At 41.5% G+C, this 15,456-nt stretch overlaps 1 protein-coding gene across 1 annotated transcript in view; it reads right to left on the bottom strand.

Moving 5' to 3' along the window:
* efna2b (ephrin-A2b) overlaps positions 1-14,978 on the bottom strand; it is a 90,572-nt gene extending 75,594 nt beyond the window's left edge. Inside the window, exon 1 of the mRNA XM_030784979.1 lies at positions 14,839-14,978. Within this exon, the coding sequence (XP_030640839.1) occupies positions 14,839-14,978 (140 nt within the window). The remainder of the gene's footprint in view (positions 1-14,838) is intronic.
* Between the last annotated feature and the right edge of the window lie 478 nt (positions 14,979-15,456).

Raw genomic sequence — 15,456 nt, 5'->3', positions numbered from 1 at the left:
TTCAACGCAACTTGTATCTGCATTTCAAATCAAATAGACTCTCAGCTCTCTGGAGCATAATCCGCACAATAGTCTGACAGTGCATTCTTCTTCACCAATGCCATATTAGACACAGGCCAGTCATCAAGAGAGTGAGAGCTTTTGAAGTGTCCCCCCCCCCCCCCCCCCACCTCCCAAAAAAGTCAGTGCACAAAGCGTGACCACGCCCTCCGCTCAGTTCAGGCTGGTTAAGCATGCAGGCTGGCTCAGCTCTCAAACCCCACAGTCAGTGGAAAAGAGCCTGAACAAAGCCTGAGGGCTGTCCATATCTCCACCACAACTACACCCTGAAGAGTGTGTGTGCATGGGCGTGTAAGACACACACACACACACACACACACACACATTCTCTCTCTCTCTGATTCTACTGTTGGAGAGGAAAAGTAGTTAAACGCAGCAGCTGAACTCTGGCAGGGTTAAACAAAGAGTTAGAGGCTGTGAGTGTGAGTGTTTGCATGTGTGTGTGTGTATGTTTGTGTGTGTGTGTGTGTGTGTGTGTGTGAGTGTTTGCGTGTGTGTGTGTGTGTGTGTGTGTGTGTGTGCGTATGTGTGTGTGTGCGCGTGCTTTTGTGCGTGTGTGTGTGTATTTAGGTGAGTTTTGTGTGGGTGTGTTTGCACATGAGTGCGATTGCGTGTGTGCGCGTATTTGTGTGATTGCGTATGTGTGTATTTGGGTGAGTTTGGAGTGGAGCAGTTGTGTGCGTGTGTGTGTGTGTGTGTGTGTGTGTGTGTGCATGTGTGTGTGTATTTGGGTGAGTTTGGGGTGGAGCAGTGGTGTGTGTGTGTGTTTGGGTGAGGATGGGGTGGTGTGTGTGTGTTTGGGTGAGTTTGGGGTGGGGTGTGTGTGTGTGTGTGTGTGTGTGTGTGTGTGTGTGTGTGTGTGTGTGTATTTGGGTGAGTTTGGGGTGGAGCAGTGGTGTGTGTGTGTGTGTGTGTGTTTGGGTGAGGATGGGGTGGTGTGTGTGTGTGAGTGTGTGTGTATGGCGGTAATCCTTTTTGTTAAATGTAAAGTGGCAGTAAAGGCCCAGTGCTGTTTCTCTCCGCTGCTTTAAAGGCTGTGCCTCACAGACTTCCCTAATTACCCAGGTCCACAGAGAGACTACTACAGCCCAGACTGGGCCAGACTGGCCAACGACAGACTTCAGATTGGGAAAAGCCAGGATGAGGCTGATATAGAACAGCTCCTCTCCCTCTCTCTCTTTCTTCACTTTAGAGATGCTGTGTTATTGCTGGTCCAACGGCAGCTCAGAGTTTCTATTGTTACAAAGAGAGTCCACTCCTCAAAGGGAGTTAACTACATAGCGTTCATCAAGCCTCTGTTGACTAAAGACAGCTAACTTCTTAAGAAAGCAAACTAAAGACAGGAAACTCCTCTAAAGACTGTTAACTAAAGAAGCTAATAACTGTAAACAGAGTTAATACAGAAAACTCCTCTTGCCTCCGTTAGCATTTTCAGTCTCCATTTACATGCATCTGCTCCAGTGTAGTGTTTCAGTTGTCTAAATGACCTCTCCAAATCACCCTCCACAGGGGTGTTCTGTGGTCTAAAATATTTTTATGGGCAATGCAGCTGCCAAAAGGTTTCTGTCTTAGTCCTCAGACAGTCTTAGGGGACCACGGAGATCCCGATCTTGAAAAGTCCTTTTTCATTAGTGCTGGTCATGAACGTCAGTAATGGCCTGTGAAACCTCTCTGCCTCTGTCTCTCCCCAGCCTGGCAGACATGCTTAAATGCAGAAGTATCTTACAAAGGCTCCTGAAATGTTCTGAGCTCTTGGACTCCTGGTGATTGAGGAGTTATATGAGGCTCAGTTAATGGACGCCACAGTTGGCCTTGAATTGCAGTGATGCTAACAGTGCATTGCAGTGATGCTAACAGTGCATTGCAGTGATGCTAACAGTGCATTGCAGTGATGCTAACAGTGCATTGCAGTGATGCTAACAGTGCATTGCAGTGATGCTAACAGTACATTGTAGTGATGCTAACAGTGCATTGCAGTGATGCTAACAGTACATTGTAGTGATGCTAACAGTGCATTGTAGTGATGCTAACAGTGCATTGTAGTGATGCTAACAGTGCATTGGGGTAGATGCCACCCCCCTTGTTAACCTGCCATCCCTGTATAGACTCTATAGAGTAGTGTCAGTGACCATTGGGCCGACCCCCCGTTAAAAAATAACAAATCATCTACTGAATAAGACTTAATGACACTGTAAACATGGGGGAGGCCTGGCGTTTCCACTGAACTCTTGGCAGTTTCCTAACCCTAACCCTGACCCTAACACTGACCCTAACCCTAACACTGACCCTAACCCTAACCCTAAAGAAAAAGATCAATCGTTTTATCACCATTTTGTCAGTCTACTACTTCCTGTGATAAATAGTTTCACAGAGCATTCACAGAGTTTCATTCAGCAATAAAAACACAAACCCACCACCAAGTACTGCTGGAAACAGGACAAAATGTCATCCATTACTGGTGTTTACTGGAAATAGGAGAAATATGTCAGACGAATTATGGTTCAACTTTACAGAAGGAGCGGACTTAACAGTCATTCACTGGAACGACACCAGTGCACACACAGTGTTGAAGTCACAGTGTTAAAATCACAGTGTTAAAACAAAAGGTTTTGCAATGCGTGCCATGTACTCATGGGGTGAATGAAAAAACATGAAAATACAAACAGGAGGAAAAACAGGATCAACAGGACACAGTACGGATGGAATAAAACAAACTCATGCTGTTTCCATTTGGTCTGCCCAGAAAAGTAGCACTTAGATTGAGTCCATGTGAGACACAGGCTGAACTGGCCCAAAACTCAAACGTAATACTCTCTGTTTTAGAGGACTACCGTAAAAGGGCTGAACTGAGTGACTGAATCAAGCTGGTATGTTTATCTGCGTTACGCTTAGCCAAGAGAGGCAGGATGCAAAGCTTTCTTTTGTCGCATTAGCCAGAATTAAAGTACATAAACAGGCAAAGGTTTGATACATATGAACCTGACTTAGAGAGATGAGACTAAATCAGGAGACAGATAAGGGTAGATACACAGGGGTGAACAGTGGCGAACGCGGGTGATGACAGACGAGTGCTGATTGGCCGAATCAGAGGGGGGCGGTAACGGAGGTGTGACAGTTCAGGTTTATAGATTTTTTTCCCATAAAATATTCAGTATTCACCACTATTGGAGGTGTTCATTCGCAGTGAACAGATCCACATAAACAGAGTTTAAAGTAATTTTATCACATTAAAGTAATTTTCGCTCATATTAATTTTTAGTTGAAGTTGAAATATAAGAGTGCAGTTATCAGCAGACAAACATTTAAACTGTAACAGGACCCATCACTTCCCACATCTAAACCTTCTAACACTAACCCACACACGAATGATTTGTATGATTTGTCTGTTTATGTGTGTGTGTTTACGTGTGTGTGAGTGTGTGTGTTTACGTGTGTGTGTGTGTGTGTGTGTGTGTGTGTGAGAGAGAGGATGAGGATGTGGGGACCCTGTGTCGTTTTGCCCCTGTCCTTGTGGGCACATTAAACACACCTTTGTTTTGAGAAGGTGATGTGGTTAAACCTGAGAGATAAACAATGAGAGAAAGTCTCGAATCCTGTTGCCACAGCACTTGGGTTAATCCTTATTCAGCAGCCTCATGCAGGTAGGCTCCCCCACTCGCCCATTCCACAGGCCCCTTTATCAGAACAGCAGCCGCAAGCAGGCCGGAGACAGGGATCCAGCACCGTCTGGGGAACCCCTAACCAAATCTCTCTCTCACACACACACACACACACACATACACATAGCATACACACACACACATCCACACACAGTGTACACATGTGGCTCACTGCACAAACGTGTTTTAAGTCTCGCCAGTAGACAAGTTGGGTTTGAGAATTATTGACAGTAAACACCTAATGAAATATGTTCTAAATCTCACTGCAATACTGACCAAACACTCGGATCATGACCCTTTAAAATTTCACATTTTAACTTTCCAGCTTTACATCAGTCATGAGAACCAACACAAAGACACTTCACTACACCACTGCACATTTCTCGACCACTGAATGGCAGTTATGTGTTGGGCTGTTTTCTCCCCGCTGTGCTTTGCAACCCATATTCACAGCTCGTCATGGGGGGGCTCTGAGCCCCCACTACAAAGCCTCTGTCACACCAGTCCCACACCCCTCTCCTCACGACGCCTCACGTCTTCAAACAAGGCTGTTCTCCCCTCCCTCTAGTTCATTCTCTCTCTCTCTCTCTCTCTCTCTCTCTCTGTGAGACAGGAGGTGTGAGAGGAGGGTTTTGTCTGGAGGTCAGTTAAGAGGTCACTGAACTCTGACCGGCTTGCCTACATGTCATGGGCCTTAACATCCTACCTTAACATCCAGTGTTAATTTGACCCTTTCTCTGATGGATAACGTTGCGTGGAAAAAAGAAGAGTGTTTGTGTTATTGGTTTGGACCATAAGTGTGAGAGCTGACATGACAGATATCCTGTGGGTGTTTGCATGTGTAAGTCCTGTACGTGTGTAAGTCCTGTAGGTGTGTGAGTCCTGTAGGTGTGTGGGTGTGTAAGTCCTGTAGGTGTGTAAGTCTAAGACCCTCTATGTAAGTCTATGACCCTTCTTTAAAGTTACTTCATGTTCCAATCAGACCCTATCGGCCTTTATGGAAAATGAAAATGATGCTACTGTATGATTAAGATTTTTCCAGATATCTCTGAGTAAAACACGTCAGAATCCTGGGCTAATGAGGCCTGGCTGTGGACTGTCCTGATGACTCTGCCCTGTGCTGTGAAGACAGCGCCACACAGATAAGACACATCAGTTGTCCTCTTCGTACATTTCTATGGACAGGAAAGGTCATGACATTGATCAGTTTGCTTGTTCAGTCAAATCAATTATAGTGAATAACTCCAGTAACGCTGAGTCAAATCAATTGTACTGAATAACCAGAGTAACTTTGCCAATGTCTGTCATCAATATCTTACACAACCTCCAGTATACGTAATTAATATCTTACACTATCGCCAATACATATGTAAATATTTCTAAAGTATGGCAGAATTAGAAGCCAGCCATCTACAGAGAAAAACTGTTTTTCAGAGTAACTTTACATCTTTACAGATACAGTGTGATGATGTGATGATGCGATAATGTTATAATGTGTGTAATGTTATAATGTTATAATGTGTGTAATGTTATAATGTTATAATGTTATAATGTGTGTAATGTTAGTGCTCACACTGTGATGTTTCAGGGAGGAAAGTATGTAGCCGCATTATTTACATTTTCTAATCCCCCCAAAAAATTATTTCACTTTTTTTGTATAATTTGTAACCAAAACTGACCTACTAAATGAGAGCAGACAGGCAGTAAAATGTTGAGTGAATTGTGAATTTTCTGATTTGTCTTTCTCATTAACGTTTCCCGCTACAAAATAACACGGTTAAGGTTCTACCACAGCAGGAAACAAGTCGCGGTTTTCAGAGAGTATGTCACACACACACACACACACACACAAACACACTCACACACTCACACAAACACACACACACTCACACACACACACACATTATTTTAAAAATTATTTCATTTCCTTAATAGGAAAAATAATTTGTGATAATTCAGTAAGAAAATAAGGCATTATAATTAATGGCAGCTGTTTAACAAACATTACGATTATGTTAAAAATATAATTTAAATATTATATCTGTTATTAAATTAGTTAATATCTTGTTAATTAGTTAACATCTTGTTTGTTTTTCTGTTGTTGTAGTCCTTATTAATCTTAGTCTTACATAGTGACATTTCTACGAATCAAGAGATAATTTATACCGTATAGTATGTATATTGTAACAGCATATTGTTGTAGTAGTATATATTGTTGCAATAGTATATATTGTTGTGGTAATATATATTGTTGGAGTAATATACATTGTTGTAGTATATATCTTTGTAATAGTATATATTTTTGTAGTAATGTACATTGTCACAATGGTACATGTTATTGCAGTAGTATATATTGCTGTTGTACTATATATTTTTGTAGTGGTGTATATTTTTGTGGTAGTATATAATTTTGTAATAGTATATATACGACTTGAGCCCGCAGTTGCAACCAACAGACACATAACATGGCAAGAAACAGAATCTCCCTTAAAGATTTTTTTATTACAGTTTCCTGTGATTCACAGCAAATATTTTGAATTTTCTGTGTTTTTTTTAAATGGAGTAAAATACAGGGAAAACAAAGTAAATTTTTTATATTTGTGCAATTTTATTCCAGTTCATATTTATGTCTTTTTTGTTTATATCAAAAATATGAAAATGAAAAAGAGGTTGAAAAGGCAGAAGGACTCTTCCATCATTCGATGAAAACTGTTACATTTACGTTACAAATGTCATAGATCTTCACCTTCTTCCTTGATGAAAATTAAGGAAATATAAGACAACATAAGAAAGTCAAAACTGAAATAAATATTAAAATTCATGGGGTCTGTTTTCTCTGACAAATATGAGGGAGAAAAGCATATAGTACTACAGATATTAACATTAAATGCTATTTAAAACCGTAAGTTACATATTAACAAGAATCGCCTGAGACACAATTTTCAGAGGAATAAATATTTCTAAAAACTCATTTAATTTAAACTGTATTAATTATTACTTACTATATGGTAGTTGAGCATGCATTAAAAAAAGAAAGAAGAAAAGCACAGCATGAAAAAAACTCATGGAGAAATAAATGTAATACGTCACAAAGATTTTTATTTTTTTCCCTTTGTGGAGTGTGATTAATCCATAAGATGAATGTAGCGTTGTGTATGTAGGCTATGCTTTCCTCTGTCATTATAAAGACTCATCTTTCCTCTGTTTCAACAACAACGAATGTCAACATGACAGTTTGGGCCATTAGCTAGCTGACGTTAGATCACTTTTTTATTAGATCATTTTCATAAGGCTCATTTTTGCAGTCAGCATTATTAAAATGAAAAGACCAGCGTGAAGGAATAGGACCACTCCTTAACCTGCTCCCCTGACAACCCCGCCGCTGCCATTAAACCACAGTATTACAGCAAAGATCATCACCAAGACAACCAACCACACCATCCAACTGGAGTCACTCGTTAAACAGCCACACCCCCAAACCAGATTGGTTACATAAAAAAATAAAGTGCTCCAAAACCCCTCATGAGCCATGACCTATTTTCACTGCAAAAACATAGACGTAAATATATATATATAAGATCATGTGCTGATAAGGTTTTATCAAACCCGAAACAGTCAAGAAACTAAACTGATCTTAACAGCTAACAGTGTCTGACCAAATGCATCAGTTATCACTAGTAGATTCACATCGTAATGTTCATGTGTACATCAAATACATTTCATTCAAAACCCAAATTAATCGTATAGATCATACATGATCATTACTAATCGTATAGATCATACATGATCTTTAATTAATCGAATAGATCATACATGATCATTACTAATCATACAGATCATACATGCTCATTACTAATCATACAGATCATACATGATCATTACGAATTGTATAAATCATACATGATCATTACGAATCGAATAGCTGGTATATGGTCATTTCCCATCATTCCCGGGTTGCATTGTAATGGTGGAAATGAAAAACTCTTTTAACAAAAAAAAACAAACAAACAAAAAAACAAAACAAAACAAAAAAACAGGCATTTTCTGGGCGGCAGTAGACACTAAATAAAGCTCCACTTTCATTTAGGCTCCAGCGTAAATGCACTCTGTCCTGAATGAGAGTATTTTTTTTCATTAAAGCGATTTTAAGGGAGGAAGAGATAAAATAAAGGAGGTGAAGCAAAAGAGTGATGTGGTGACAACGCTAAGAATCTGACTCCCGTCTGTAAAAATGGACAGGCAGTGGATAAATTAGGAAAACACCATCATTAGCTTTGTGAAGGCTTTTAAGACCAGGTTCATTAGGCAGACTGCATTTGTCCAAATTAAGGCCACAATTTTTACAAGCAACAAGCCATTAAAGCCATTTTAAACCATAACTACGTATATTAGGCCACCCTTCACAAACCCAACCATATGGAAACAGGGCCTCCATAGTCTGGCACACACATACACACACACACACACACACACACACACACACATATATATATATATATATAAAACTATCATTAAAAAGGGAACTGCTTCCACATCTCACAGCAGAGCTGACCAAGCAGGGATAGGACACTGGGAGGTGGAGCCATGACTGACTGCACTTGACTTGTAAAGAGTTTAATCCAGCAGAGGAAGGTCACAGTGGACAGCAGAGCGGTGTCAGGTCTGTTTCAGAGCAGTGTCAGGTCTGTTTCAGGTCTGCCAACCGCTTAGCTCTGAGAGCTCTCCTCACACCCTGCACTGACGCAGACAGTGAGTCCCATCTGTACAGCCCACGCCGACCTCCCTCTCACCACATCTAAAGGCAAAGACGACCTTTACAAACAGGACAAAGATGTTTCTGCACAAAACCAGACTGAGAAAAAATCACTCGGCACCCAAACGGTCAGTGCCTTCTTCTCTTTGCCGTGGCCTTTCCTGTCTCAGACCGGCTCTGAGAGATGAAGTTCTGGAGTCACGCGTGACTGGCAGTGTGCAGAGAGGATGCGGGTCAGACATTAAAATGCATGAGACGCGCAGGAGGCTCGGTGACGCCATGCTGACTGCTGCTGCGGGGTCTAAAAACCCAGTGAAACCACAACCACAGCAAAGGCCGGTCCAGCAAATGGACACCACTTTCACCACGAGGTTCAGAGACAGCGGCGACGCGTGGAGGAGACGGGGACCCTGGTTAAACGCGCTGCAGACTGGATGCAGCTCGCCGACTGAGAAGAGCCACTGTTCCCAGAGAGGATGAGAGATCGTGTGAGAGATGAACGCGGCCTGGGGAGACTGACTGAGCGATCGGAACATTTGACTCATCCAAAGCTCCGCTCGACCCCCCAGTTTATCGCTCTCTTCCTAAAACTGTTTCTCTGGAAAAAATCTTACAGAAAACCAGTACATTTGAGTATTATCTAAATAATATTACAGAGCACGCTATTTACTACTGTTTTAAACAGATTTGTAATGATGATTTCCTAATGTAAAAACCATAGAATTGATCATAAATGACTCATCGACCTGACAGTGTAACAGCGTGTGTGTGAATGTAGGGGTTATGATTAATGAAGATCATTTTAGACTGACATCCACATTCTTTGGCTCTGTGCACATGTCACTTTCACACTACATTCTATGTCTCTGCCCAAGTCTTTACTATGGTAAACAAACTTTTCCCACATTTTAGCTCCGTGTATTTAGAGAAGTGTGCTCATCGTTCTGTCCGTGGGCCTGGCGGTTTGTGGCAGGATTGACGGGAGCGTTGATGCGCCGTGGAAGAGACTGAATAATAACAGAGTTAATAATAGAGTTACTAATAACACAAAGAGTAAACAATAACCCTTCAACTTCGCATCTCTCTCTGCGTCGCTCTCTGTCCACACTCAGACAGACAGGCAGACAGACAGACAGGCAGACAGGCAGACAGACAGACGGATCTGTTTATTACAGTCTCCATCAGCTTCTTTAACATTAGAGCTGAAAACTCGGACTGTGACGCTGGTTCTGAACCCAATCACACGTCAGCTCATTTAATAAAGCTTCCAACTCAGATTAGTGACCATCAGATTCCACCTTCAGACCAGCTGCTCTTTTCTCTGCTGCATTCTGTCTAAATATTAACTGTAAATTCAGCCTGGGGGAGGATTTAGTTCCTCAGTTTCCTCTCTAGATACGGAACTCTCTGACGCTGTGACTTATTTGCAAGGATATTATTTTTATTTATTTATTTTTTTGTAAAACACAGAGGGACTGTCTATGCTCAGTAAGATTGGGTTAAATTAGTTTCATTTCAGTCAACCTTGTTAGTAAGTCACATGTCGGTCTCACGAACGACTTCGAGGAGGAAGAGAAATGAACATTGTTCTTAAACTGAATTTGACTGAATAATCTTCAGTTCGCTAATATCCAGCGTCCAGCCGCCCAGCGGACTCGCGCGGTCGTCTGTTGGAGGGAGGGAGGAGACTTCATGACTCCACATTATTGTCCATTTAAAGGACGCACTGTCCTCAGCCAGTGAAGGGCATTGACTCCTGTGTCACTTTAATCGGACCGGGCCGAGCTCTGTGTCCGCTTACAAGCCCCGACTCCACAGGCACTAACTCCCATCTGCAGAAAATAACCCTCATTCTCTCATAGGCCTAATGACTGAGGGCATTCGATTATGCCGCCAGAGAGACCATGCTCCACAGACACGAGGAAGCTACAGAGATTTAAGGAATGAAAAGATCTAAAATAGTCGTGTCACTTAGAGTTTCTTTAACAGGGAAAAGCTTGTGTTTGTGTGACTGGTCGAACTGGTCACGGCCCAGTCTGGCCAGACACTGATCGGGCCCCTGGGTCAGTTCAGGTGGCGGCAGATTTCACACACACTGAAGAGGAAATTAGGCTGTAAATCATTGGCCTCTTGATGCTTCAAATTAATTATGAGGACGGATGTGCTGGACCAGCTGATTGGTCCACACGTAGGCTGAGTGATCCCCCAAACAGAATAATTAATTATTGGCACATGTTGGGCCAGATAAACAAGCAAACAATCTGCTTGGGGGGGGGGATCCAATATTTGATTTTTATCAGATAAACAGAACAAAGCTAGATCACTAAAATCTCTCTCCAGTTTATTCACGTTTTTTAAATACGTCTGTTTGGGATACGTCTGATGTAGTGTTGTGTGTGGATTTGTAATATTTTTAATTTGGAGTGTACAGATTTTGAGTATTTCTGTATTTAAAATTAATTTTATTGCTCTCTGTATTTGTGATGGTCACAACAATAAATAGTACAATTTGAAATAAAATATAATAATATCGCCAAATATCACTAAAAATGTGAGGTTGTTTGATTGTCTCAAAATGAACATGATTACTAAAATACAGTATGAAAGACAAACTGACATTTTCTAACTGTTCCCAGTGAGAGAAATAGTCCTTTAGAGAAAGTGTCTTTAGATGGATTGGCCCCGATGCCGTTGGTTTACCCAATTACAGCAACTCAAAGAAACTCTCAAAGATCATTTTCAAAAAAGGAAGAGCTCCAGGAGACATACATATTCATTTAAAACATTGTTGGTAAAACCAGACTAAAAACATGTACTGTGCACCTTTTGTCTACAGTTGAAGATTTTCACATGACCGAACAGTGCTCACGTTTGTTTCTCGTCCTCCTCTCCCCATTTCAGAGAGAGAGAGAGTTTCTTAAAGGTTCAGAAAATGGTGGACTGAATGCTACACTACAGCAAAACACTGTGGAGCGCCACCTAGAGGGGAAAGGGCTAAAAACTCTGCTGCCATTTTGTGTCATTGTTTGAGGTCAATATTTTTTGGAGTTTTACATCATTATTTGACTGCTAACAATAAAATCAAAATAATGCTGACAGAGGACAGGACTGTGACCCTGAGATTGGGTACCACAGAGGTCAGTTTTAATGACCACACAAAGAACACACCACCATCACATGATGACAACAATCTTATCAGTCACTTTGTGAGGAGGATGTGGGTCGCTCCGTCCCCAAAAGAAAAATAATTGTGTTTTTACGACTTTATCTTGGCAGGTTGCTATGACGTCCAAGTTCATTGTGATCTTGGTGTACGGAACTATAACAGTTGGCACCAGCACCCACACTCAGAAAAATACTCCACACTAAAATTCAACAGGCCTACACGTTCCATCATTACAATGTCAATTTAAGACAATTTTCATCATGCACCTACTGACATGCATTATTCAGGTAAAAGTAACCTGCAACGACAAATCTCAGAAACCGTGAACACGTTGATTTTTTTTTAGCATCCTATTCATATGTATAGATATCAATATAGATATGGATATAGATCTAGATACATAAATATTCGCAAGTTCATAACACATTATGCTTGGCAGATTATTTCAGTTCAAGCCGAAATATCAGAACTATCATGTCAGTATAACGACAGTCCACTGGGGTGATATTAAACAGTGTTAGAACATATAACATGCCAATAACACAACAAAAGGGTAAAGACAAACCAAGCCATCCCCTCACACTGAACATATCTCACGATTTCAGTTTTGTCTGAATGGCATCAGACGTGTGCCAGTCTTGTTTGTTGTTTCGTAAAAATCCAGATGTTTTGCAAGTGTTTCGGTGGCAAAACCAATACAGCGTGAGGGGTTTTGGGTATGTTTGTGTATGTTTCATTTCCAACCCCAAAATAAAAGCCCCCTTATTTTAGCCAGTAGAGCCGCATTATTCATCTAAAACATGGATTCATTTATTCTGGTATATAACCCCAGTTATAACCTGTAACTCTATTTATGTAAGCTTTATGTAAAGTCTATTTATGTAAACTACAGCACAACACTGGTAAAGGAGGATAATGCCAAAGCAAGCTAAACAGAAATCACCAAACGATTATTCTACTGGACAGAGAGAGAGGAGGACAAAGAGGGAGAGGTGAGGTAACCCGGCCGCTGTCTTGGTCGTGAGTGTAAATGTTACAGTAGCGTTAGAGAGGACCCAATATTGTTCTCCCTCTTTACGACCGTTTTCACACACACACACGAGCCTGTGCCCATTCCCCCGTTTCACACACTGTCACACCGCTGGCCCTCTTCTCTGGACTCATCTTCAACTTTAAAAGATTTCAGCCAAAAACTTTAGTTCAGTTTTTTTTTCTTCAGTCAGAGGGACACTGCCAACGAAACAACAGATTTCAAAAATCATATCCAATTAGACCTCAGCTAATAAGGCTATCCCACCCAGAGTCAACATAATGCAGACCAGGAAAAATCAACCCAGTGAACTTCACCATGATCTGGACTTCAGTCGACCTTTGCCACTTAGACATGGGGAGTGAATCCAGGCAAGATGAAAAGACCTCTGACTGACTGTTTCTCTCCCTGTCCCTCTCTCTGCCGAGCCCCTCACAGGACACACCAGCCTCCCACCACCCTGCCCAGTTAAAGTGAGGACAACCAAAAGCCCTGATCTCTGCTGTCAACTATTAAAGAGAGGACAAACATCAGAAACGTGTAAAAGGTCCTAATTAACATTTGTTACATGCTGTTGAAAGCTCCATTCATACCACATATTCTGGACATTTTGGGGCAAACAAACAAACAAACAAACAAACAAACACAAAAGTAAAACAAATGAATTACAGCTGAATTGTCTATGACAGGGGCTCCTGAGGTCAGTACAACGTGTTACTCATCACAACAGCGTTTAGTTTGATCTAAACCAAACGATAATCTCCCCACCAAACAGGCTTGTGTTACCACCATACACAGCAGACACAAAATTATTCTTCTTTGGGGCAACTCTGGTAGAAATTACACTTGATAAATATTCTTTGATGCATTAAAATAGACGTACGTTTAATAGAAAATCAGTTATTTTTCTTAATATTATTGGCATACAGAAAGGAGGATTATCAAAAAATAAATATCCAAAGAGTCTTTTTTTTATACAGTAAACATGAGTTTACCGTTAAATACAAATAAACACTAAAGCGGAGGGCTGCAGCGCTGTGTTAACTCTAACCACGCACGGGACACTGAGCGCGACTATTCAAAAAACAAACGTAAGGAAAAAAATACCCCAAGGTCAGACTGGTTTTACAGTGCCCTGCACAAACTGTTCTCTAAAAACATAATTTTTAAAATGTTCACTAAAGTCCTGCACTCCGGGAGAGGACTGAAGCCGCCTGACTTCACTGAATAATTTAATGTTTTTGGTCAAGACAAAATCTTCGTCAGCGAACAAAATCAGAAGAATGCAAACATTCAGCATTCTGCACGAACATTTTTAAAAATGCTTTACAGTATTCAGAGCCCTGTTCAGGACAAAGCTCCGTCAGCTGCCAATAACGCGCTGGAACTTCGCCCAAGAGTCGCCGGTGCGGAGGAGGGGGGTTACGCTGTTAAAAAAATATATATGACGGGTGCTCTGAAATATTATTAGCTCTAATATTAAAAGTGAGGCCAAATGGATCATCCAGTGAGACGGAAAATCAGCCCAGTTCATCCACTGATCCCGACGGCACACGCTGCTGTACATATGGATTGGTGAATCTGATCTGGATTAAGTTAGGCCGACCTGGGGCAAAAATCACCAGTGTTTTCGGTTTATTCCTGTGGATTAAAAAAGAAAGAAAAGCCGACTATTTTTGAAAAACGTTTTAGCGGGTTTCGCTGTGAGAAAGGGTCTCAGAAAAGTGACCTGCGCGGTCGCTGATGCAGGGATCTGACAGTGAGGGGGTTCTGACCACAGGGCGATGTTGACAGTTCATATATTTGGGGGATTTAATGATACATTTTGGGGGAGTTAATGAGACATTAAGAATCTCTAAAAAATTGCTCTCCTTTGCTCTTTCTTTCTTTCTTTCTTTCTTTCTTTCTTTCTTTCTTTCAGTGAAAATGTAAAATCCCCAGAACCTTCCGAGGGACTTTTTATTGTCTTTCTTAGACAGGGGACCTCGGAAATGGACGCCAGCCACTGGTGGTACCGGTGCGGAACGCGCAGGGCCCGCGGCCGGAAATGTGTAGAGATGGGTAATATTTATTCCCACCTCCTGCTGCACAAGATGTTTTCGATTTTAAGGTGCAGATGTGACACAGCGATGTGTCTGTTAGAGAGAGTTTAAAGTACACGAGCGCTTACCTGGGGTTGGAGCTGTTCCAGTACACGGCATATCTTTCTGAAATCACTGTCTTACTGTCATCTCCCCAAACCGACACCCACGACAGGAGAGCGATCAGCAGGGACAACTCCACCTGATATGCGATGCAGTTTTTGTCCATACTGTTCAGTGGCTGTTTCTGCGTGGAAAGAGATTATTAAACTCGTTCAACAGCCCGAATGATAAAAGTCACAGTCACAGGTAGTGTCCGGATGGGTTTATCACTTAAATTGTGAGGAGAGGGTTCTCCTATAACTGCAGTCAACACATTCCGAAGTTGTCAATCAATCCATCAATCAGTAATCTGTAGCCTACAAGGTAGACGCAGAGGACAACAACGTTTGAGTTCGTTATACAGTTTCCAAGAGCACAATTTCATATGACTCGTGCTGTCGCATAAATATTCCTTCGAATTCTGTACAACAAGGTCTTGAAATATCGCACAAAATCATTTTCTTCCAGTTAATACGAGAAAGCATCGTTGTTTACGCACGCTGCTAGGCATCACTTAGATCGACCGGTTAAATCAAACGTGAAACTAGCTGTCCCTCATCTCCAGTCTTCACCCATGAACCCAACTTGGGAAAACTTTTTCCTGC

This window comes from Chanos chanos, chromosome 9, assembly GCF_902362185.1.
Source record: "Chanos chanos chromosome 9, fChaCha1.1, whole genome shotgun sequence".
NCBI lineage: Eukaryota > Metazoa > Chordata > Actinopteri > Gonorynchiformes > Chanidae > Chanos > Chanos chanos.
Note: the sequence above shows the minus strand (reverse complement) of the source record. Positions and strands in the feature narration are given on the sequence as shown.